General features: G+C 47.4%; 1 protein-coding gene across 2 annotated transcripts in view; it reads right to left on the bottom strand.

Annotated features, from left to right (window-relative positions):
• The window catches only part of LOC121577893 (arf-GAP with coiled-coil, ANK repeat and PH domain-containing protein 3), a 129,041-nt gene that overhangs the window by 5,577 nt on the left and 99,146 nt on the right, over nt 1-24,318 (bottom strand). The window contains exons 11-22 of one of the 2 annotated variants that reach the window (XM_041891867.2): nt 15,708-15,820; nt 15,020-15,071; nt 12,154-12,254; nt 8,490-8,601; nt 6,439-6,665; nt 5,572-5,641; nt 5,314-5,408; nt 4,925-5,142; nt 4,532-4,627; nt 3,979-4,080; nt 3,199-3,434; nt 2,074-2,183 (exon numbers count right to left, since the gene is read on the bottom strand). In XM_041891867.2, the coding sequence (XP_041747801.1) occupies nt 2,074-2,183; nt 3,199-3,434; nt 3,979-4,080; nt 4,532-4,627; nt 4,925-5,142; nt 5,314-5,408; nt 5,572-5,641; nt 6,439-6,665; nt 8,490-8,601; nt 12,154-12,254; nt 15,020-15,071; nt 15,708-15,820 (1,532 nt within the window). Of the gene's footprint in view, nt 1-2,073; nt 2,184-3,198; nt 3,438-3,978; nt 4,081-4,531; nt 4,628-4,924; nt 5,143-5,313; nt 5,409-5,571; nt 5,642-6,438; nt 6,666-8,489; nt 8,602-12,153; nt 12,255-15,019; nt 15,072-15,707; nt 15,821-24,318 lie in introns of both variants that reach the window. The other variant, XM_041891865.2, reaches the window with a different exon arrangement.

Raw genomic sequence — 24,318 nt, 5'->3', positions numbered from 1 at the left:
GGACTGTACCCCATGTTTACCCCATGCTAATCTACAGGACTGTACCCCCCATGTTTACCCCATGCTAATCTACAGGACTGTACCCCCCATGTTTACCCCATGCTAATCTACAGGACTGTACCCCCATGTTTACCCCATGCTAATCTACAGGACTGTACCCCCCATGTTTACCCCATGCTAATCTACAGGACTGTACCCCCCATGTTTACCCCATGCTAATCTACAGGACTGTACCCCCCATGTTTACCCCATGCTAATCTACAGGACTGTACCCCCATGTTTACCCCATGCTAATCTACAGGACTGTACCCCATGTTTACCCCATGCTAATCTACAGGACTGTACCCCCCATGTTTACCCCATGCTAATCTACAGGACTGTACCCCCCCATGTTTACCCCATGCTAATCTACAGGACTGTACCCCCCATGTTTACCCCATGCTAATCTACAGGACTGTACCCCCATGTTTACCCCATGCTAATCTACAGGACTGTACCCCCCATGTTTACCCCATGCTAATCTACAGGACTGTACCCCCCATGTTTACCCCATGCTAATCTACAGGACTGTACCCCCATGTTTACCCCATGCTAATCTACAGGACTGTACCCCCATGTTTACCCCATGCTAATCTACAGGACTGTACCCCCCATGTTTACCCCCATGCTAATCTACAGGACTGTACCCCCCATGTTTACCCCATGCTAATCTACAGGACTGTACCCCCCATGTTTACCCCATGCTAATCTACAGGACTGTACCCCCATGTTTACCCCCATGCTAATCTACAGGACTGTACCCCCATGTTTACCCCATGCTAATCTACAGGACTGTACCCCCCATGTTTACCCCATGCTAATCTACAGGACTGTACCCCCCATGTTTACCCCATGCTAATCTACAGGACTGTACCCCCCATGTTTACCCCATGCTAATCTACAGGACTGTTTCGCTAACACAGACTGGAATATGTTCCGGGACTCATCCGATAAACATTGAGGAGTTTTACCACATCAGTCACCGGCTTCATCAATAAGTGCATCGACGACGTCGTACCCACAGTGACCGTACGTACAAACCCCAACCAGAAACCATGGATTACAGGCAACAGCCGCACTGAGCTAAAGGCTAGAGCTGCCGCTTTCAAGGAGCGGGACACTAATCCGGACCGATGCACCAAGTCTGGAACCAGCAGGACCCTGAACAGCTTCTACCCCAAGGTTAACCAAATAGCTACCCGGACTATCTGCATTGACCCTTTTTGCACCAACTCTTTTGACCCATCACATACACTGCTGCTACTGCTTATTATCTATCCTGATGCCTAGTCACTTTATCCCTACCTATATGTACATATCTACCTCAATTACCTCGTACCCCTGCACATCGACTCAGTACTGTTACTCCGTGTATATAGCCAAGTTATCGTTACTCGTTGTGTATTTATTCCTTGTGTTGTTACTTTTCTATTATTTCTCTATTTTCTTTCTCTGCGTTGTTGGGAAGAACCCGTAACTAAGCATTTCACTGTAAGACTACACCTGTTGTTTACGAAGCATGTGACAAAGTAGGTACCGTAGTGTAGGGATGAATGAATGAATCTCTTACCCTGTATGTCCCAGGTAGGTAGCGTGGTGTAGGGGTTAGGGATGAATGAATGAATCTCTTACCCTGTATGTCCCAGGTAGGTAGCGTGGTATAGGGGTTAGGGATGAATGAATGAATCTCTTACCCTGTATGTCCCAGGTAGGTAGCGTGGTGTAGGGGTTAGGGATGAATGAATGAATGAATCTCTTACCCTGTATGTCCCAGGTAGGTAGCGTGGTATAGGGTCATTGGTCAACCATGCGCAGCGGCCGCTCAAGACTTGAGCTAATTTAATATTTGTGCGCCTCGAGCGCCGAGCCAGTGGCGCCCTCACGGAAGTGCGTCACAGTTTGTGGTGCCGTTGCAAAACTGCTTGTGTTTTTTAGGCCCGCCTCCCCTACTCCCATTGAAGTCTATGAGACCTTCGCCGCTTACCGCGGCCCGTCTGTAAGCACCTTTAGGGGTTAGGAATGAATGTCTCTTACCCAGTGTGTCCCAGGTAGGTAGCGTGGTGGAGGGGTCCTCTCCCCCTCATGTCTCTCTGGTTCACATCAGCCCCATTCTGCAGCAGGAACTCACACGCAATTAGAGAGCCCTGACAAAGAGGAGGGAGAGAGAGAGAGTGATGTGGTGTGGAGGTGGGAGAGAGAGAGAGAGAGGTGTGGAGGTGGGAGAGAGAGAGAGAGAGGTGTGGAGGTGGGAGAGAGAGAGAGAGAGGTGTGGAGGTGGGAGAGAGAGAGAGAGGTGTGGAGGTGGGAGAGAGAGAGAGAGGTGTGGAGGTGGGAGAGAGAGAGAGAGGTGGAGGGGGGAGAGAGAGAGAGAGGTGTGGAGGTGAGAGAGAGAGAGAGGTGTGGAGGTGGGAGAGAGAGAGAGAGAGGTGTGGAGGTGGGAGAGAGAGAGAGAGAGGTGTGGAGGTGGGAGAGAGAGAGAGAGAGAGGTGTGGAGGTGGGAGAGAGAGAGAGAGGTGTGGAGGTGGGAGAGAGAGAGAGGTGTGGAGGTGGGAGAGAGAGAGAGAGGTGTGGAGGTGGGAGAGAGAGAGAGAGGTGTGGAGGGGGGAGAGAGAGAGAGAGAGGTGTGGAGGTGGGAGAGAGAGAGAGAGGTGTGGAGGGGGGAGAGAAAGAGTGGTGTGGAGGGGGGAGAGAGAGAGTGGTGTGGAGGGGGGAGAGAGAGAGTGGTGTGGAGGGGGGAGAGAGTGGTGTGGAGGGGGAGAGAGAGAGTGGTGTGGAGGGGGAGAGAGAGAGTGGTGTGGAGGGGGGGAGGGAGAGAGTGGTGTGGAGGGGGGGAGAGAGAGAGTGGTGTGGAGGGGGGAGAGAGAGAGTGGTGTGGAGGGGGGGAGAGAGAGAGTGGTGTGGAGGGGGGGAGTGTATTGGCATACTGTGTGTATGTATCAAAGCAGGCTGGTGAGGGGAGGACGGCTCATAATAATTGCTGGAATGGAGTAAATGGAATGGTATCAAACATGGAAACCATGTGTTGGATACCATTCCATTTATTCTGTTCCAACCATTACTATGAACCCGTCCTCCCTAATTAAGGTGCCACCAGCCGCCTGTGGTACGTATAGTGTGCATGTCTGTAGGGTACATAGCGCGTGCATGAATTCTGCCCACCCCTGCCACGGCCTGTATGAGCGGGGTCTTTCCCTCCTCTTCCTTGGCGGAGTGGACATCTGCCCCATGCGCCAACGCCTCGGCCATGAGTGGCAGGTTGTGTAGCCGTGACGACCGGTAGAGCAACTCCCCTGGGGGGAGGGGCTCCTGCAGGGGCAGGGGCTCCTCAGGGTCTGATCCTGCCTCCTGCTCTATCTCCACCTCCCCACTAGACTCCTCCTCTTCTGACTCACACTCTACTGAGGGAGGGCGGGAGGGAGAGAGAGGGGGAGAAGGAGAGAGAGGGGGGGAGAGAGAGGGGGAGAAGGAGAGAGAGGGGGGGAGAGAGGGGGAGAAGGAGAGAGAGGGGGAGAAGGAGAGAGAGGGGGAGAAGGAGAGAGAGGGGGGGAGAAGGAGAGAGAGGGGGGGAGAAGGAGGGAGAAGGAGAGAGAGGGGGAGAAGGAGGGAGAGGGGGGGAGAGAGAGGAGAATGAGTGTGTGGGGAGGTGGAGAAAGAGAGAGAGGACAGTTAGTCTGGCTAGTATAGTTTGGCAAAGTCCTGAAATACGACTAGCGCTAAACCTTTGCGTACTTTCAATCTGTATATTCTGACACGTGCACATTTGAGTCATTTAGCAGACGCTCTCATCCAGAGCGACTTACAGTTAGTGCGTTCAAGATAGCTAGGTGGGACAACCACATATCTCACTCACAGTATGTACATTTTTCCTCAAAGTAATTCTCAACAAAGACAGAGCTAGTAGGACACAAACACACACACACACACGCTCCTGTGACTTACCCTCCTCGGTGACGCTGTCGACCACTGAGCCAAACACCAGGATGTCTGTGCTCCCGTCTGTACTGCCTCCCAGCCCACTGTCGCTGCTCAGACCTGCAGGGCCAACCAGTGCCAAGCCACGGACACGTTAGTCACCACAATGCCTCCACGGCCAACCCCAAAACCAGTCTCCTCACCAGCTAGCTACACAACCCCTAAACACCCTTCCTCTAGCACCCTCTCAATCCCTAAAACATCCCCCTGTCACCCTAATGTCTCTCCAATCTAGTACGGACCCCAATCTACCTTACAGACCCCAATCCCCCCATTTGGCACCAAGCCTCATTTCCACCCCATAACAGTTTCTACTAAAGCCTAATTTCCACCCCATAACAGTTTCTTCTAAAGCCTAATTTCCACCCCATAACAGTTTCTTCTAAAGCCTAATTTCCACCCCATAACAGTTTCCTCTAAAGCCTCATCTCCAGCCCCTAAAACGTCCATAATCCCGTTTGTTCTCTCTGGTTGGCAGGGGAGCGTATCAGACCCATAGATAACTCTGGGTCAGACTTACTGCGGGTGCCGTTGCCGGTGTCGAAGTAGGAGAAGAGGTTGTCCATCTCATCGGGACAGAACAGAGAGTCACGCCGAAGCTTAGCTGCTGCTGCAGCTGAGGACATAAAGGAGAGGGAGAGTATTAATATCACCTGCAAAAAAGGTTTCCAAACTCAGATCTCATTATTTATTTGACAGAATTAAAAGGTGATAAAGTGCGAGGGTGTGACGGGAGCTGGGCAGAGCAAACCAGTTCAGCATCACATGCTTTTCCTCACTACTCTTCGACAACAGCTAAATTGATATTTCTCTAGTTTCATTGTCCTTCAAGACAGATGTAGGACAGCTTTCCCATGACTTAAACGTTCAGTCACCTGCAGAAGGAGAGGAGAGAGAGAGAGAGTTCAGTCACCTGCGGAGAGGTTTCCTGGTGAAGTCAAGCCGGGGTCGTGGCGGTATTTCCGGCGGGTTTTGGGCGCTCCTCGCATGGAGCCGTTGTGGCGCTGGCACTTCTTCACGCTCCAGGGGCGGGACTTCCTCTCACCTTCCACCAATGAGTCACTGGCTCTCATCTTCTTCAGGAAACGCCTCTCCACATATTTAGCCTTGATCCACGCCTCCTTCTCTTGCCTGGTGGGGGGTGAAGAGAAGGAACACCGTATATGTCATGTTTAGGGGTCTCCTAGCCCATAGGCATGTTTAGGGGTCTCCTAGCCCATAGGCATGTTTAGGGGTCTCCTAGCCCATAGGCATGTTTAGGGGTCTCCTAGCCCATAGGCAAACTTGCTAACCAGTGCTCACCTGGGACTGGAGGGTCCAGGTTTCTTCACTCCCAGCTCTTCGCAGGCTCCCTCATAGATGTGGTTGATCACGTTGTTACCCAGCTCACACATCAACTGGAGACAAAGAGAGAGATAGCAGAGGAGAAATTAGGGTGAGGAATTCATAACCCGGAAACATGAGGCGAGATATTCCTAGAGTCCCAAGAAGCTTCTTAGAAAGGAATACGTCATATATCTTGAATCAGCAAGGTGAAGCTAGGCAGGAAGAGACACCCACCTTGAGGAGCTCTGGTTCCCAGGAGTCCAGTGTTAGTGACCGCACCTTGGAGCAGTGAACCCCCAGACTCCTGCAGACGACAACACAACACACAGAGAGAGAGAGAGAGAGAGAGAGAGAGAGAGAGAGAGAGAGAGAGAGAGAGAGAGAGAGAGAGAGAGAGAGAGAGAGAGACAACAGGTCAGGTACGACAGGGTTTCCCAAACTGTAATCTGTGAAGGTATGGAGGGACTAGTTTTAAACAGATTAAGTTGTAATCCCCAGACTGTCTGAAGTGACAGAAATTGGGATTAGGTCTCGTGACGACGTCTGTCACTTTCACCTGTTCTATGTCCCCTCTCTCGCTGCTGTTCTCTATCAGGTGTGGTGTCACAGGTGGGGACTGAACTGACGTAAATGTGGTAAACACCAGTCAATCCGTTAAAAGGTGACGGCTGGCTGAAGTTAATTAGAAACAAGGTGCAGCCTTTGTAAATTGCTCACCCGTGATATAGGTTCTGTGAAGTCCTTAAAGCAGACAATTGTTTCTAGTGTTGTTTTTAGTTCCCGACCTGTGGCATTGTGGGTAGTGTCGTTTACCTGTGTATGCCGGAGCACTTGATGCATAGAAGTGTATTTAGGGCGTTGTAATTTAGTCTAGTTCACTGTAGGTATTGTAGCCTAGCACCCTCAAACTCAACTCTGGACCTCAAAGCCAGTTCCACTGTGTTCTAATCAGGGACTGATTTAGACCTGGGACACCAGGTGGGTGCAATTAATTATCAGTTAGAACAGAAAATCAGCAGGCTCCGGACCTCGTAGGGTCAGAGTTGAGTATCCCTGGTCTAGTAGTTCCCTACCTGTAGCATTGTGGGCGGTGTAGTTTACCTATGTATGCCGGAGCACTCGATGCAGAGCAGGACTCCCAGGTTGATGGAGGCCCAGCAGGGTGCAGCCTGGGAGCAGTCGCAACACAGCTCGTTACCCGGCAGGCTCTGCACCCGGTGGAGGATGCTCTCCCCCCTGCCCTCACCACCTCTCCCCCCTTTCTCACCCCGGGGCTCGCTGGCTGAGTCTATGCTGCTGGTAGAGGGGGAGGCTGTCCTGTCCAGACGCTAGCGAGAGACCGAGAACAGAGGGTGGTTATGGTTAGTTATACTGCTGGTAGAGGGGGAGGCTGTCCTGTCCAGACGCTAGCGAGAGACCGAGAACAGAGGGTGGTTATGGTTAGTTATCCTGCTGGTAGAGGGGGAGGCTGTCCTGTCCAGACGCTAGCGAGAGACCGAGAACAGAGGGTGGTTATGGTTAGTTATCCTGCTGGTAGAGGGGGAGGCTGTCCTGTCCAGACGCTGAAGCGAGAGACCGAGAACAGAGGGTGGTTATGGTTAGTTATACTGCTGGTAGAGGGGGGAGGCTGTCCTGTCCAGACGCTAGCGAGAGACCGAGAACAGAGGGTGGTTATGGTTAGTTATCCTGCTGGTAGAGGGGGGAGGCTGTCCTGTCCAGACGCTAGCGAGAGACCGAGAACAGAGGGTGGTTATGGTTAGTTATACTGCTGGTAGAGGGGGAGGCTGTCCTGTCCAGACGCTAGCGAGAGACCGAGAACAGAGGGTGGTTATGGTTAGTTATCCTGCTGGTAGAGGGGGAGGCTGTCCTGTCCAGACGCTAGCGAGAGACCGAGAACAGAGGGTGGTTATGGTTAGTTATCCTGCTGGTAGAGGGGGAGGCTGTCCTGTCCAGACGCTAGCGAGAGACCGAGAACAGAGGGTGGTTATGGTTAGTTATCCTGCTGGTAGAGGGGGGAGGCTGTCCTGTCCAGACGCTAGCGAGAGACCGAGAACAGAGGGTGGTTATGGTTAGTTATACTGCTGGTAGAGGGGGAGGCTGTCCTGTCCAGACGCTAGCGAGAGACCGAGAACAGAGGGTGGTTATGGTTAGTTATCCTGCTGGTAGAGGGGGAGGCTGTCCTGTCCAGACGCTAGCGAGAGACCGAGAACAGAGGGTGGTTATGGTTAGTCAGTTTAGTCAGTTATGGGAAGACACAGACAGAAAGTAGGTTATGGTTGGTTCTAGTCCAGTGTTTACAAAACGGGAGGTCCAAACCCAACCCACTGACTTTGGTGGGTCCTAGTTAAAGGCTTTAGGTCAGCTGGTGGGTGGGTCCCAGCTAAAGGCTTTCGGTAGGAACAATAATTGTTATTCCATGTGGTATTTTGGCACATAGAGAGACTATGGGAAAGTGCCTATGTAGGGTTAAGGTTAGGGTTAATGTTAGAGTTAGTACCTCATTGTAGTAGTTGTCTGATTTCTCTCTGTAGGGTAAGTGTCAGGGTTAGGGTTAATGTTAGGATTAGGGTCAGGGTTAATGTTAGGGTCAGGGTTAATGTTAAGGTTAGGGTTAGGATTAGGGTCAGGGTTAATGTTAGGATTAGGGTTAATGTTAGGGTTAGGGTCAGGGTTAATGTTAGGATTAGGGTCAGGGTTAATGTTAGGATTAGGGTCAGGGTTAATGTTAGGATTAGGGTCAGGGTTAATGTTAGGATTAGGGTCAGGGTTAATGTTAGGGTTAGGGTCAGGGTTAATGTTAGGATTAGGGTCAGGGTTAATGTTAGGATTAGGGTCAGGGTTAATGTTAGGATTAGGGTCAGGGTTAATGTTAGGGTCAGGGTTAATGTTAGGGTCAGGGTTAATGTTAGGGTTAGGGTCAGGGTTAATGTTAGGATTAGGGTCAGGGTTAATGTTAGGGTTAGGGTCAGGGTTAATGTTAGGATTAGGGTCAGGGTTAATGTTAGGATTAGGGTCAGGGTTAATGTTAGGATTAGGGTCAGGGTTAATGTTAGGATTAGGGTCAGGGTTAATGTTAGGATTAGGGTCAGGGTTAATGTTAGGATTAGGGTCAGAGTTGAGGTTAGGGCCAGGGTTAAGGTTCAAGTCAGTACCTCGATGTAGTAGTTGTCTGATATGTCTCTGTATGCGGAGGCGATGGAGGCCTGTACAGCTTGGATCCAGGCCTGTCGTAACTTCTCTGACTCTGCCTGAAGCATACAGCTCCTAGTGGGAGAGAGGACACACACATATATACACAAACATATATACACACACATATACATATACACACACACACACATATACACACACACAAACATATATACACACATATATACACACACACACATATACACACACACAAACATATATACACACAGAATGATCATATTCACACACACACACACACACATATATATTATATATGTATATATATATATATATACACACACACACACAAACATGTATACACACACACCGAATGATCATATTCACACACACACACACACACACACACACACACACACACACACACACACACACACACACACATACAGTAATAATAAATAATAATAATATGCCATTTAGCAGACGCTTTTATCCAAAGCGACTTACAGTCATGCGTGCATACATTTTTTTTGCGTATGGGTGGTCCCGGGGATCGAACCCACTACCTTGGCGTTACAAGCGCCGTGCTCTACCAGCTGAGCTACAGAGGACCACACACCAGTCAAAAGTTTGGACAAACCAGCTCATACCAGGTTTTTCTTTATTTTTTACTATTTTCTACATTGTAGAATAATAGTGAAGACATCAAAACTATGAAATAACACATATGGTATCATGTAGTAACCAAAACACTGTTAAACAAATCAAAATATATTTTATATTTGAGATTCTTCAAATAGCCACCCTTTGCCTTGATGACAGCTTTGCACATTCTGTGTTGTGACAAGGTAGGGGGGTATACAGAAGATAGCCCTATTTGGTAAAAGACCAAGTCCATATTATGGCAAGAACAGCTCAAATAAGCAAAGAGAAACGACAGTCCATCATTATTTTAAGACATGAAGGTCAGTCAATACTGAACATTTCAAGAACTTTGAAAGTTTCTTCAAGTGCAGTCGCAAAGACCATCAAGCGCTATGATGAAACTGGCTCTCATGAGGACCGCCACAGCAATGGAAGACCCAGAGTTACCTCTGCTGCAGAGGATAAGTTCATTAGAGTTACTAGCCACAGAAATTGCAGCCCAAATAAATGCTTTGCAGAGTTCAAGTAACAGACACATCTCAACATCAACTGTTCAGAGGAGACTGTGTGAATCAGGCCTTCATGGTCGAATGGCTGCAAAGAAACCACTACTAAAGGACACCAATAAGAAGAAGAGACCTGCTTGGACCAAGAATCACAAGCAATGGACATTAGACCGATGGAAATGTGTCCTTTGGTATGGAGTCCAAATTTGAGATTTTTGGTTCAAACCGCTGTGTCTTTGCGAGACGCGGTGTGGGTGAACGGATGATCTCCGCATGTGTATTTCCCACTGTAAAGCATGGAGGAGGAGGTGTTATGGTGTGGGGGTGCTTTTCTGGTGACACTGTCTGTGATTTATTTAGAATTCAAGGCACACTTAACCAGCATGGCTACCACAGCATTCTGCAGCGATACGCCATCCCATCTGGTTTGGGCTTAGTGGGACTATCATTTATTCTTCAACAGGACAATGACCCAACACACCTCCAGGCTGTGTAAGGGCTATTTTACCAAGAAGGAGAGTGATGGAGTGCTGCATCAGATGACCTGGCCTCCACAATCCCCCGACCTCAACCTAATTGAGATGGTTTGGGATGAGTCGGACGGCAGAGTGAAGGAAAAGCAGCCAACAAGTGCTCAGCATATGTGGGAACTCTTTCAAGACTGTTGGAAAAGCATTCCAGGTGAAGCTGGTTGACAGAATGCCAAGAGTGTGCAAAGCTGTCATCAAGGCAACGGGTGGCTGTTTGAAGAATCTCAAATATAAAATATACAGTGGGGAAATAAAGTATTTAGTCAGCCACCAATTGTGCAAGTTCTCCCACTTAAAAAGATGAGAGAGGCCTGTAATTTTCATCATAGGTACACGTCAACTATGACAGACAAATTGAGGAAATAAAATCCAGAAAATCACATTGTAGGATTTTTTATGAATTTTTTGCAAAATATGGTGGAAAATAAGTATTTGGTCACCTACAAACAAGCAAGATTTCTGGCTCTCACAGACCTGTAACTTCTTCTTTAAGAGGCTCCTCTGTCCTCCACTCGTTACCTGTATTAATGGCACCTGTTTGAACTTGTTATCAGTATAAAAGACACCTGTCCACAACCTCAAACAGTCACACTCCAAACTCCACTATGGCCAAGACCAAAGAGCTGTCAAAGGACACCAGAAACAAAATTGTAGACCTGCACCAGGCTGGGAAGACTGAATCTGCAATAGGTAAGCAGATTGGTTTGAAGAAATCAACTGTGGAAGCAATTATTAGGAAATGGAAGACATACAAGACCACTGATAATCTCCCTCGATCTGGGGCTCCACGCAAGGTCTCACCCCGTGGGATCAAAATGATCACAAGAACGGTGAGCAAAAATCCCAGAACCACACGGGGGGACCTAGTGAATGACCTGCAGAGAGCTGGGACCAAAGTAACAAAGCCTACCATCAGTAACACACTACGCCGCCAGGGACTCAGATCCTGCAGTGCCAGACATGTCCCCCTGCTTAAGCCAGTACATGTCCAGGCCCGTCTGAAGTTTGCTAGAGTGCATTTGGATGATCCAGAAGAGGATTGGGAGAATGTCATATGGTCAGATGAAAAACTCAACTCGTCGTGTTTGGAGGACAAAGAATGCTGAGTTGCATCCAAAGAACACCATACCTACTGTGAAGCATGGGGGAGGAAACATCATGCTTTGGGGCTGTTTTTCTGCAAAGGGACCAGGACGACTGATCAGTGTAAAGGAAAGAATGAATGGGGCCATGTATCGTGAGATTTTGAGTGAAAACCTCCTTCCATCAGCAAGGGCATTGAAGATGAAACGTGGCTGGGTCTTTCAGCATGACAATGATCCCAAACACACCGCCCGGGCAACGAAGGAGTGGCTTCGTAAGAAGCATTTCAAGGTCCTGGAGTGGCCTAGCCAGTCTCCAGATCTCAACCCCATAGAAAATCTTTGGAGGGAGTTGAAAGTCGTTGTTGCCCAGCGACAGCCCCAAAACATCACTGCTCTAGAGGAGATCTGCATGGAGGAATGGGCCAAAATACCAGCAACAGTGTGTGAAAACCTTGTGAAGACTTACAGAAAACGTTTGACCTGTGTCATTGCCAACAAAGGGTATATAACAAAGTATTGAGAAACTTTTGTTACTGACCAAATACTTATTTTCCACCATAATTTGCAAATAAATACATCAAAAATCCTACAATGTGATTTTCTGGATTTTTTTTTCTCATTTTGTCTGTCATAGTTGACGTGTACCTATGATGAAAATTACAGGCCTCTCTCATCTTTTTAAGTGGGAGAACTTGCACAATTGGTGGCTGACTAAATACTTTTTCCCCCCACTGTATTTAGATTTGTCTAACACTTTTTTGGTTACTACATGATTCCATATGTGTTATTTCATAGTTTTGATGTCTTCACTATTATTTTACAATGTAGAAAATAGTAAAAATAAAGAACACCCTTGAATGATCATATTCACACACACACACACACACACACACACACACTTACTTAGTGGGGGACACCACCTCGAAGCAGAACCTCCTCTCTCCATCCTCGCAGGGTTTGACTGAACACAGCCTCAGGTCCTCCACCACAACCGTCAGGGCATCCTATTGGCAGAGAGCAGTGTCAATCAAAACACAACATCCTTTCATTGGCTGAGAGCAGTGTATCTTTAGCCCCTACACTTGCAATTTAGTCAGGTGGCCACCACAGATTGATTTTGCCTCAAATCCAATATGGCGTCCAAAATCCAATATGGCTGCCATAGTACCATTTGATGGAAGTCAAATCACCTGTAAATATGAATTTTGTAGATATATTGGCCATATTGGATTCAGAATTGTGTACAACACAACAACATAATTACGCTAAGACACCTTCGCCTGCACCCTGGTTTACTTTGTATTTTGTTATTCTTTAAAAGGGTTTCATACGGCTCTTGATATAACCAGGACTATGAGTGGCACTTCCATTCCTCTGTAGTGTTTGAATAGATGAAGCCAACTAGCTGTTCAATGTGTTCATAACACAACCACATAGTACTGTAGTTACAGGAAAACAACCTGTAACACAACAACCAGCCACTCTAACAGCATCTATGTACAGCTATACATTTACGTCATTTAGCAGACGCTCTTATCCAGAGCGACTTACAGGAGCAATTAGGGTTAAGTGCCTTGCTCAAGGGCACATCGACAGATTTGTCACCTAGTCGGCTCGGGGATTAGAACCAGCGATCTTTCGGTTACTGGCACAACGCTCTTAACCACTAAGCTACCTGCCGTTTCTGAAACTAAGTGTGCAAGGTTGATTCAAAGGCTTTGAGGTGTCCTAACAGGGAAGAGGCAAAGTAACCAGTAGTGGTTGTAGTTCTGGAGCCTGACCAGGTTGTAGTTCTGGGGCCTGACCAGGTTGTAGTTCTGGGGCCTGACCAGGTTGCACAGCTAACTGGTCATTTTGGGCAAGCTGCAGCGACTAGGGCAGGATCCTTCCTGTATGACCGGCAGGGTGTTGGGGCTGGGTGGTTATCAGTTTCCCTTTCTAAAACAGTTGGGTGCAGACACTCAGCAGATTCCAGTTCAGGTGTCACATGGGCTGGCCAGCCACAGGGGGTAGTAGAATAGGTACATATAAGGGCAATGCATGCCAGCACTTTCCAGATGGCATTTTGGCTGTTGGATGGTCTCGTGTTGAATGACCTCCTGACATGCGGGCCTCCCGAGTGGCGCAGCGGTCTAAGGCACCGCATCGCAGTGTTTGAGGCATCACTACAGACCCGGGTTCGATCCCAGGCTGTGTCACAGCCGGCTGTGACCGGGAGACCCATGAGGCGGCGCACAATTGGCCCATCGTCGTCTGGGTTAGCGGAGGGTCTGGCCGGCCGGGATTTCCTTGTCCCATCGCGCTCTAGCGACTCCTTGTGGCGGGCCGGGAGCCTGCAAGCTGACGGTGTTTCCTCCGACACATTGGTGCGGCTGGCTTCCGGGTTGAGTGAGCAGTGTGTCAAGAAGCAGTGCGGCTTGGCAGGGTCGTGTTTCGGGGGACGCATGGCTCTCGACCTTCGCCTCTCCCAAGTCTGTATGGGAGTTGCAGCGATGGGACAAGACTGTAATTACCAATTGGATATCATGTAAAAGAGAAAAGAAAACATGAATGGCAACTCAAAAGCAGACTGGGCGATTCAGGTTTGCATTGACTTTGGATAGGCACAATTCCTGTGACATGTGAAGCCCCATTCAGTTGATGGAACTTCTCATCAATGAGTGTCAGGGTGCGTTGGTTTAATGTGATGAACACCTGCCTTATGCGCTTGTCAACGTGTGTGCTTGCATCCACCATAATGTCTCCAGGTCAACATGATTTTCTGGAAATTTTAGTTTTTTTTTCAGGCTCAACTCAAACAGCAGAAGAGTGCACCGGAACATCCCAATGAGCATCACAAATGCAGTGAGCCAGTGGAAGGTCATGTTGGATTCAGGCAGCCGTATTGGACTAGCAATTAATCAAAGCTTACTTCTACATAAGAGCCAAATCCTGGAGGCACAAGTTATACCACAAGTTGTAGAGCCAGGTAGAGGATGTCCAGGGTTCTCTTTCCTTTTGATGGAGCCTCCCAGTTGCCTCATTGATCCTCAGATAGGCTTGTGACTTGGAATATTTGGTGTTGCCATGCCAAGCAGTCTGCTGTCTTTTCTATATCCATACCAATGGTGTTTAATTATGGCAGACCAACTGGATTCCCAGCATAGTGTAATTACACAACATTGATATTGAGTACAGGTCATAAATACAGTACACACATTTAAAATATATTCAGGTGATTAAACCACCATTTAATGGTATAGTGGCAGCCATATTGGATTTGGGATGCAATAATGGATTTGGAGCAGAGGAGGCTGGTGGGAGGAGCTATAGGAGGAGGGGCTCATTGTAATGGCTGGAATGGAATAAATGTGTAACTGTATGTATTTTTGTCAGGCAGGAACATACAGCACTGAATGAGACCACATTTGACTTGGAAAGCTTACACTCATCATAAATATTCCTAGTTGATATTTCCACCTGTTGTATCTGTGTGTTTACAGGTCTATATTTCCAAGATGCATTAAGAGTTCCTAATGCTGTTTGTTTGTGTATGTTGGGCAGACAACTGACTACTTGTAATCCACATTTTAGCAATATCGGAGCTTGCAATATTGGGTTACATGAGTTTGTGGGTATGCGTATCTTTTAGAGGATTGGCCACTAGCCTAATGATAGCACAAACAGGACTGGCATCCAGGCTATGATTACCAGGCTATGATTACCAGGCTATGATTACCAGGCTATGATTACCAGGCTATCCTTTCAAAAGCCCCAGTTATTTTCTTACTTTGAGTCTCTTCTGGTAGACCAGCTGGCTGTTCTGTATGGAGAACCACCGCCTGGAAGGAGAGGAAGAGGGGAGAGGAGGGGAGAGAGGGAGGAGAGGAGGGGAGAGAGGGGGGAGAGGAGTAGAGAGGAGGGGGAGAGGAGGGAGAGAGGAGGGGAGAGAGGGAGGAGAGGAGGGGAGAGAGGGGGAGAGGAGTAGAGAGGGAGGGGGGAGAGGAGTAGAGAGGAGGGGGAGAGAGGGAGGAGAGGAGGAGAGAGGAGGGGGAGAGGGGGGAGAGGAGGAGAGAGGAGGGGAGAGAGGGAGTAGAGAGGAGTGGAGGAGAGAGAGGGAGGAGAGGGAGGAGAGGAGTAGAGAGGAGGGGGAGAGGGAGTAGAGAGGAGGGGAAAGAGAGGGAGTAGAGAGGAGGGGAGGAGTAGAGAGGAGGGGAGAGAGGGAGGAGGGAGTAGAGAGGAGGGGAGGAGAGGGAGGGAGGGAGGAGAGGGAGGAGAGAGGAGGGGAGGAGAGGGAGGGGAGAGAGGGGAGAGAGGGAGGAGAGAGGAGGGAGGAGAGGAGACAAGAGGAGACTGAGTTAGATGAAGTAGCACTCTGAATCAAACAGTACTGCTTGGCTGTAGTTGAGGTGTAGGATCTGAATCAAACAGTAATGCTTGGCTGTAGTTGAGGTGTAGGACAGGTGTTTCTATATCACCTGTTCCAGGTCTTGAAGGCGTTGGAGGCCCTCTTGAACAGGTAACCTTCCATCACCACACCGTTAGGAGCGTCCACGTTGAACTCCACCTTATTATCATCGTAGGAGAAGTCCTAGAGACCGAGACAAAGAGGAGAGGAGGGGGGAGACGGGGGTTAATGTCTGTGTCTATCGCTAACTTACAGAGGAGAGGAGAGGAGAGGAAAGGAGAGGAGAGGAGAGGAGAGGAGAGGAGACGGGGGTTAATGTCTGTGTCTGTAGCTAACTTACAGAGGAGAGAGACTGTGGTTAGGGTCTGAAGTCAACTGTAAATCCTCAAAGCTAACTGGGTAAGAAAATAACAACTCCTGTAGTATAAATTACTGTACAACTGTATATTATGTTACTGTGCAGTAAATATATATATATATATATATATATATATATATATTATTATAAAAATACACACAGTGGGGAGAACAAGTATTTGATACACTGCCGATTTTGCAGGTTTTCCTACTTACAAAGCATGTAGAGGTCTGTAATTTTTATCATAGGTACACTTCAACTGTGAGAGACGGAATCTATAACAAAAATCCAGAAAATCACATTGTATGATTTTTAAGTAATTCATTTGCATTTTATTGCATGACATAAGTATTTGATCACCTACCAACGAGTAAGAATTCCGGCTTTCACAGACCTGTTAGTTTTTCTTTAAGAAGCCCCTGTTCTCCACTCATTACCTGTATTAACTGCACCTGTTTGAACTCGTTACCTGTATAAAAGACACCTGTCCACACACTCAATCAAACAGACTCCAACCTCTCCACAATGGCCAAGACCAGAGAGCTGTGTAAGGACATCAGGGATAAAATTGTAGACCTGCACAAGGCTGGGATGGGCTACAGGACAATAGGCAAGCAGCTTGGTGAGAAGGCAACAACTGTTGGTGCAATTATTAGAAAATGGAAGAAGTTTAAGATGACGGTCAATCACCCTCGGTCTGGGGCTCCATGCAAGATCTCACCTCGTGGGGCATCAATGATCATGAGGAAGGTGAGGGATCAGCCCAGAACTACACGGCAGGACCTGGTCAATGACCTGAAGAGAGCTGGGACCACAGTCTCAAAGGAAACCATTAGTAACACACTACGCCGTCATGGATTAAAATCCTGCAGCGCATGCAAGGTCCCCCTGCTCAAGCCAGCGCATGTCCAGGCCTGTTTGAAGTTTGCCAATGACCATCTGGATGATCCAGAGGAGGAATGGGAGAAGGTCATGTGGTCTGATGAGACAAAAATTGAGCTTTTTGGTCTAAACTCCACTCGCCGTGTTTGGAGGAAGAAGAAGGATGAGTACAACCCCAAGAACACCATCCCAACCGTGAAGCATGGAGGTGGAAACATCATTCTTTGGGGATGCTTTTCTGCAAAGGGGACAGGACGACTGCACCGTATTGAGAGGAGGATGGATGGGGCCATGTATCAAATCAAATCAAATCAAATCAAATCAAATTGTATTGGTCACATGCGCTGAATACAACAGGTGCAGACATTACAGTGAAATGCTTACTTACAGCCCTTAACCAACAGTGCATTTATTTTAAACAAAAAAGTAAGAATAAAAAAACAACAAAAAAGTGTTGAGAAAAAAAGAGCAGAAGTGAAATAAAGTGACAGTAGGGAGGCTATATATACAGTAAAATAAAGTGACAGTAGGGAGGCTATATATACAGGGGGGTACCGTTGCATAGTCAATGTGCGGGGGCACCGGCTAGTTGAGGTAGTTGAGGTAATATGTACATGTGGGTAGAGTTAAAGTGACTATGCATAAATACTTAACAGAGTAGCAGCAGCGTAAAAAGGATGGGGTGGGGGGCAGTGCAAATAGTCCGGGTAGCCATGATTAGCTGTTCAGGAGTCTTATGGCTTGGGGGTAGAAGCTGTTGAGAAGTCTTTTGGACCTAGACTTGGCACTCCGGTACCGCTTGCCGTGCGGTAGCAGAGAGAACAGTCTATGACTAGGGTGGCTGGAGTCTTTGACAATTTTGAGGGCCTTCCTCTGACACCGCCTGGTATAGAGGTCTTGGATGGAGACCTTGTATCGTGAGATCTTGGCCAACAACCTCCTTCCCTCAGTAAGGGCATTGAAGATGGGTCGTGGCTGGGTCTTCCAGTATGACAACGACCCGAAACACACAGCCAGGGCAACTAAGGAGTGGCTCCGTAAGAAGCATCTCAAGGTCCTGGAGTGGCCTAGCCAGTCTCCAGACCTGAACCCAATAGAAAATCTTTGGAGGGAGCTGAAAGTCCGTATTGCCCAGCGACAGCCCGAAACCTGAAGGATCTGGAGAAGGTCTGTATGGAGGAGTGGGCCAAAATCCCTGCTGCAGTGTGTGCAAACCTGGTCAAGACCTACAGGAAACGTATGATCTCTGTAATTGCAAACAAAGGTTTCTGTACCAAAAATTAAGTTCTGCTTTTCTGATGTATCAAATACTTATGTCATGCAATAAAATGCAAATTAATTACTTAAAAATCATACAATGTGATTTTCTGGATTTTTGTTTTAGATTCCGTCTCTCACAGTTGAAGTGTACCTATGATAAAAATGACAGACCTCTACATGCTTTGTAAGTAGGAAAACCTGCAAAATCGGCAGTGTATCAAATACTTGTTCTCCCCACTGTATATACAGTGGGGGAAAAAAGTATTTGATCCCCTGCTGATTCTGTACGTTTGCCCACTGACAAAGACATGATCAGTCTATAATTTTAATGGTAGGTTTATTTGAACAGTGAGAGACAGAATAACAACAAAAAAATCCAGACAAACGCATGTCAAAAATGTTATAAATTGATTTGCATTTTAATGAGGGAAATAAGTATTTGACCCCCTCTCAATCAGAAAGATTTCTGGCTCCCAGGTGTCTTTTATACAGGTAACGAGCTGAGATTAGGATCACACTCTTAAAGGGAGTGCTCCTAATCTCAGTTTGTTACCTGTATAAAAGACACCTGTCCACAGAAGCAATCAATCAATCAGATTCCAAACTCTCCACCATGGCCAAGACCAAAGAGCTCTCCAAGGATGTCAGGGACAAGATAGTAGACCTACACAAGCCTGGAATGGGCTACAAGACCATCGCCAAGCAGCTTGGTGAGAAGGTGACAACAGTTGGTGCGATTATTCGCAAATGGAAGAAACACAAAAGAACTGTCAATCTCCCTCGGCCTGGGGCTCCATGCAAGATCTCACCTCGTGGAGTTGCAATGATCATGAGAACGGAGAGGAATCAGCACAGAACTACACAGGAGGATCTTGTCAAAGATCTCAAGGCAGCTGGGACCATAGTCACCAAGAAAACAATTGGTAACACACTACGCCGTGAAGGACTGAAATCCTGCTGCGCCCGCAAGGTCCCCCTGCTCAAGAAAGCACATATACAGGCCTGTCTGAAGTTTGCCAATGAACATCTGAATGATTCAGAGGAGAACTGGGTGAAAGTGTTGTGGTCAGATGAGACCAAAATCGAGCTCTTTGCCATCAACTCAACTCGCCGTGTTTAGGAGGAGGAGGAATGCTGCCTATGACCCCAAGAACACCATCCCCACCGTCAAACATGGAGGTGGAAACATTATGCTTTGGGGGTGTTTTTCTGCTAAGGGGACAGGACAACTTCACCGCATCAAAGGGACGATGGACGGAGCCATGTACCGTCAAATCTTGGGTGAGAACCTCCTTCCCTCAGCCAGGGCATTGAAAATGGGTTGTGGATGGGTATTCCAGCATGACAATTACCCAAAACACATGGCCAAGGCAACAAAGGAGTGGCTCAAGAAGAAGCACATTAAGGTCCTGGAGTGGCCTAGCCAGTCTCCAGACCTTAATCCCATAGAAAATCTGTGGAGGGAGCTGAAGGTTCGAGTTGCCAAACGTCAGCCTCAAAACCTTAATGACTTGGAGAAGATCTGCAAAGAGGAGTGGGACAAAATCCCTCCTGAGATGTGTGTATACCTGGTTGCCAACTAAAAGAAACGTCTGACCTCTGTGATTGCCAACAAGGGTTTTGCCACCAAGTACTAAGTCAAGTTTTGCAGAGGGGTCAAATACTTATTTCCCTCATTAAAATGCAAATCAATTTATAACATTTTTGACATGCGTTTTTCTGGATTATTTTGTTGTTATTCTGTCTCTCACTGTTCAAATAAACCTACCATTAAAATTACAGACTGATCATGTCTTTGTCAGTGGGCAAACATACAAAATCAGCAGGGGATCAAATACTTTTTCCCTTCCCTTTTTCCACATTTTTGTTACGTTACAGCATTATTCTAAAATGGATTAAATACATTTTCCCTCAATCTACACACAATACCCCATAATGAGCCCAGCCAGAGCCCGGACTTGAACCCGATCTAACATCTCTGGAGAGACCTGAAAATAGCTGTGCAGTGACGCTCCCCATCCAACCTGACAGAGCTTGAGAGGATCTGCAGAGAAGAATGGGAGAAACTCCCCAAATATAGGTGTGCCAAGCTTGTAGCGTCATACCCAAGAAGACTTGAGGCTGTAATCGCTGCCAATGCTGCTTCTACATAGTACTGAGTAAAAGCTCTGAATACTTATGTAAATGTGATATTTCCATTTTTTTTTATTTGTAATACATTTGCAAACCTTTCTAAACCTGTTTTTGCTTTGTCATTATGGGGTATTGTGTGTAGATTGATGAGGGAAAAAAACAATTTAATCAATTTAGAATAAGGCTGTAACGTAACAAAATGTGGAAAAAGTCAAGGGGTCTGAATACTTTCCAAATATACTATAGGTATCAGGTTATATCAGTTTCACTATCAGGTTCTCTGCTGCTAACACAAGCCATTTTTTGATCAGAGAGACACCAGGACCACTCATGTCTCTGTGGTCCTCTGTAGCTCAGCTGGTAGAGCACGGCGCTTGTAACGCCAAGGTAGTGGGTTCGATCCCCGGGACCACCCATACACAAAAATGTATGCACGCATGACTAAGTCGCTTTGGATAAAAGCGTCTGCTAAATGGCATATTATTATTATTATTATTATTGTCTCACACACACACTCACTCACTCTATCGCTGTAAGGACCTTTCATATCTCCTAGGATGGAGGGAGGGGTGGAGAGAGGGAGGGGTAGAGAGAGGGAGGGGTAGAGAGAGGGAGGGGTAGAGAGAGGGAGGGGTGGAGAGAGGGAGGGGGTGGAGAGAGGGAGGGGTGGAGAGAGGGAGAGGTGGAGAGAGGGAGGGGTAGAGAGAGGGAGGGTGGAGAGAGGGAGGGGTGGAGAGAGGGAGAGGTGAGAGAGGGAGGGGTGGAGAGAGGGAGGGGTAGAGAGAGGGAGGGGTGGAGAGAGGGAGGGGTAGAGAGAGGGAGGGGTTGGATGGAGGGAGGGGTGGAGGGAGGAAGGAAGGAAGGAGAGGAGGATGGCGGGAGGGAGGAGAGAGGGAGGGGTGGATGGATGGAGGGAGGGTGGAGAGGAGAGGAGAGGAGAGGAGAGGAGAGGAGAGGAGAGGAGAGGAGAGGAGAGGAGAGGAGAGGAGAGGAGAGGAGAGGAGAGGAGAGAGGTGGTCCATTTCAGGGATTGGGTTCCAAAGTCCATAGGACAGGAGATAACCTTTGGGGGTTTCCACAAGCTGCAGCTACAGAGCTGACTGACTGACTGACTGACTGACTGACTCTGTCTGTCTGTCTGTCTGTCTGCTCATCACCTAGGACTACAACCTACAGAAGTTAATAGAACTACATGATGTAGATTATTGTTATTATTGTTATTATTATTTCTGCAAATGTTCTATTCTATTCTGTTCTGTTCTGTGCCACCCTTTGTGTGTGTGTGTGTGTGACAACATTGCAGAACTGTTGAGGAAACGATGGGGAAAGAACACACCCCGCCTCCACACACACACACACACACACCACTCCTCAGTCTGAGCTCATTGTGAAGGCAGGCAGCCGTCCTGACACAGGCCCCCCACAGGACAACACTACACACAAATAATCCATCACGCCTTCAGAAACAAAAAGTCTGCCACGACTATTGAAACCATCAACAGACAGGCACTCTCTCTCTCTCTCTCTCTCTCTCTCTCTCTCTCTCTCTCTCTCTCTCTCTCTCTCTCTCTCTCTCTCTCTCTCTCTCTCTCTCTCTCTCTCTCTCTCTCTCTCTCTCTCTCTCTCTCTCTCTCTCTCTCTCTCTCTCTCTCTCTCTCTCTCTCTCTCTCTCTCTCTCTCTAATAAAACAAATAATAGCATAATTATGAAAAACAACAAAATATATTGACGTTGAGATGTGACATTCAGATGCCTCAAATCACCAACTGGGGGCCACAAAAATGTCTGAACTCATCATGAGGGGGCTGCAGATTGTGTACCAACATCCATACACCACACACACACACACACAGCGAGCAAAACATTTAACATTTACATTTACATTTTAGTCATTTAGCAGACGCTCTTATCCAGAGCGACTTACAGTTAGTGAATGCATACATTTTCATTTTAGTGGCCCTCCTCTTGACAGCAGAGAGAACAATTTAAAGTTTTATAGTTAATTTTGTGCAATTCTACACATTTTACCAATGGTGCGGAGAGAAATGGTTGCAGTCTGTAATATATCAGTGAGACTGACTAACAAAACCAATTGGGTCCCCCCCCCAGCTGGTAATTCTGCCATGATAACAAGTTTAGATAGCTGGCCGCTAAACTAACTTATCAATCTAAAAAAATGTTAGCTGACAAGGGCTAACTGAATGACTATCAGTGACTGACATACAGTAACAAGAGAAAAACAACCACATTTTGAAATTGCACCTTGTGTTTTCTACTATTGTAACTCGCAACAGTAAGTTGAGACCCCGACTGAGTTTCTAAATACATTTTGGAAATACATCCGAGGCTCATCCCCGTTTAAGAAAGATGTTATTATTGCCCTGGGAGCGTGTATGAATATTACGATCCAATAATTAGCAACTAATAGTTCAGTCAAATCTCACCAGTGTGTAATCCAACCCGTTGAATATCTTCATCTTTAGCAGAGTACAATCCAACAACATTTCACGTTTAAAACCAAGTTCCAAATCCTTAAAACATAAATAACAAATGCTACAAAAAAAAAGAAGAAGAAAAAAAGATGCCTCCGTTCAATCGTCAAAATGATATAATTTCCAATATTCCGGTTCCAGATTGAGTCTGAGCTGAAGACTTCAGAGCACACCGGAGGAACGGAGAATAACGGCGCCTCAGAATACCGAACGTCAACAGTGTGCTCGTGCTGCAGTGATGTTCTGCGCTCCAACCCACAGCTGCTCGTGCTGGTCCCTGCTGTGTGTGTGTATAGCCAGGGCCGGCTCTAGCCTTTTCGGGGCACTGAGAGAGATTTGGGATTTGGTTGCGGGCCCCCCACCTCGCGGCAAAAACATTTTAGTGGCCCCCCCCTCTTGATGGTGGAGAGAATATTTTTTTTGTTTTAAAGTTTATTTCCTGTAATTCTACACATTTTGCCATGGGGTGTAGAGAAAATATTGCAGGTTTTAAAACACGTTTTCTGGGATGGAGAGAACTTTGCAATTTTATAACAAAATTCATACAATTCTACACATGTTGTAATGAGTTATGCCATGTTAATAGGATATCTGAGTGGGAGTGACTAACAAAATCAATGGGGACCCCCAGGGAGGTCAGGGCCCTGCATGCCCGGTCGGTATTCAGCCATGATTACAAACAAGTTTAGATAGCTGGCTAGGCTAACTACCAATCAAAAAATGGTTAGCTGACATGGCTAATTGAGTCACTGTCAGTGACTGACATACAATAACAAGAGGTAAAAACTGCTGATGCACCACCAAATTTCGAAATTGCACCTGGTGTATTCTCCTATTGTAACTGTCAACAGTAAACTGAGACCCCGACTGAGTTCATATTATTTGTATGGGGTCAAGGGCCCCCCTAGTGGCCTGGTGCCGGCCCTGTGTATAGTGGCGTGGTTGGTTAGTTCAAGTGCACAGACTCCCTCATTAGCATACAGCTGTCATTTACGTGCCCCGGTGACCCTGTCGCGCTCGCAGAAACCGCTGCCATGGAAAAGCCACCGCTTGCGCCCTGCGCGCAGAGGGATTTACGAGCCTTCCACTCTGCTCCCCAAAGCATCCATACCCTGTGGCGAGGGCCTCCTCCCCCTCTTCCTCCCCTCCTCTGTCTCCCCTCCTCCTCCTCCTCCCCTCATCTTCCTCTGTCTCCTCCCCTCCTCTGTCTCCCCTCCTCTGTCCTGGAAGAGCCCGGATTCCATCTGTCCGAGAGTCTATTGCGGCCTAATCAAGCACACGTTATGGCTCCCAGCACACATCCACGAGTCCACACACCCCTAGCACACACCCACCTACAAGTGTTAGGATGTTAAAGGGATGTTTTAGACACTGTTAGGATGTTAAAGGGATGTTTTAGACACTGTTAGGATGTTAAAGGGATGTTTTAGACACTGTTAGGATGTTAAAGGGATGTTTTAGACACTGTTGGGATGTTAAAGGGATGTTTTAGACACTGTTAGGATGTTAAAGGGATGTTTTAGACACTGTTAGGATGTTAAAGGGATGTTTTAGAC

This window comes from Coregonus clupeaformis, chromosome 12 (assembly GCF_020615455.1).
Source record: "Coregonus clupeaformis isolate EN_2021a chromosome 12, ASM2061545v1, whole genome shotgun sequence".
Classification (NCBI taxonomy): domain Eukaryota; kingdom Metazoa; phylum Chordata; class Actinopteri; order Salmoniformes; family Salmonidae; genus Coregonus; species Coregonus clupeaformis.
The sequence above is the reverse complement of the archived record's forward strand: the minus strand, read 5'-3'. Positions and strand labels throughout refer to the sequence as shown.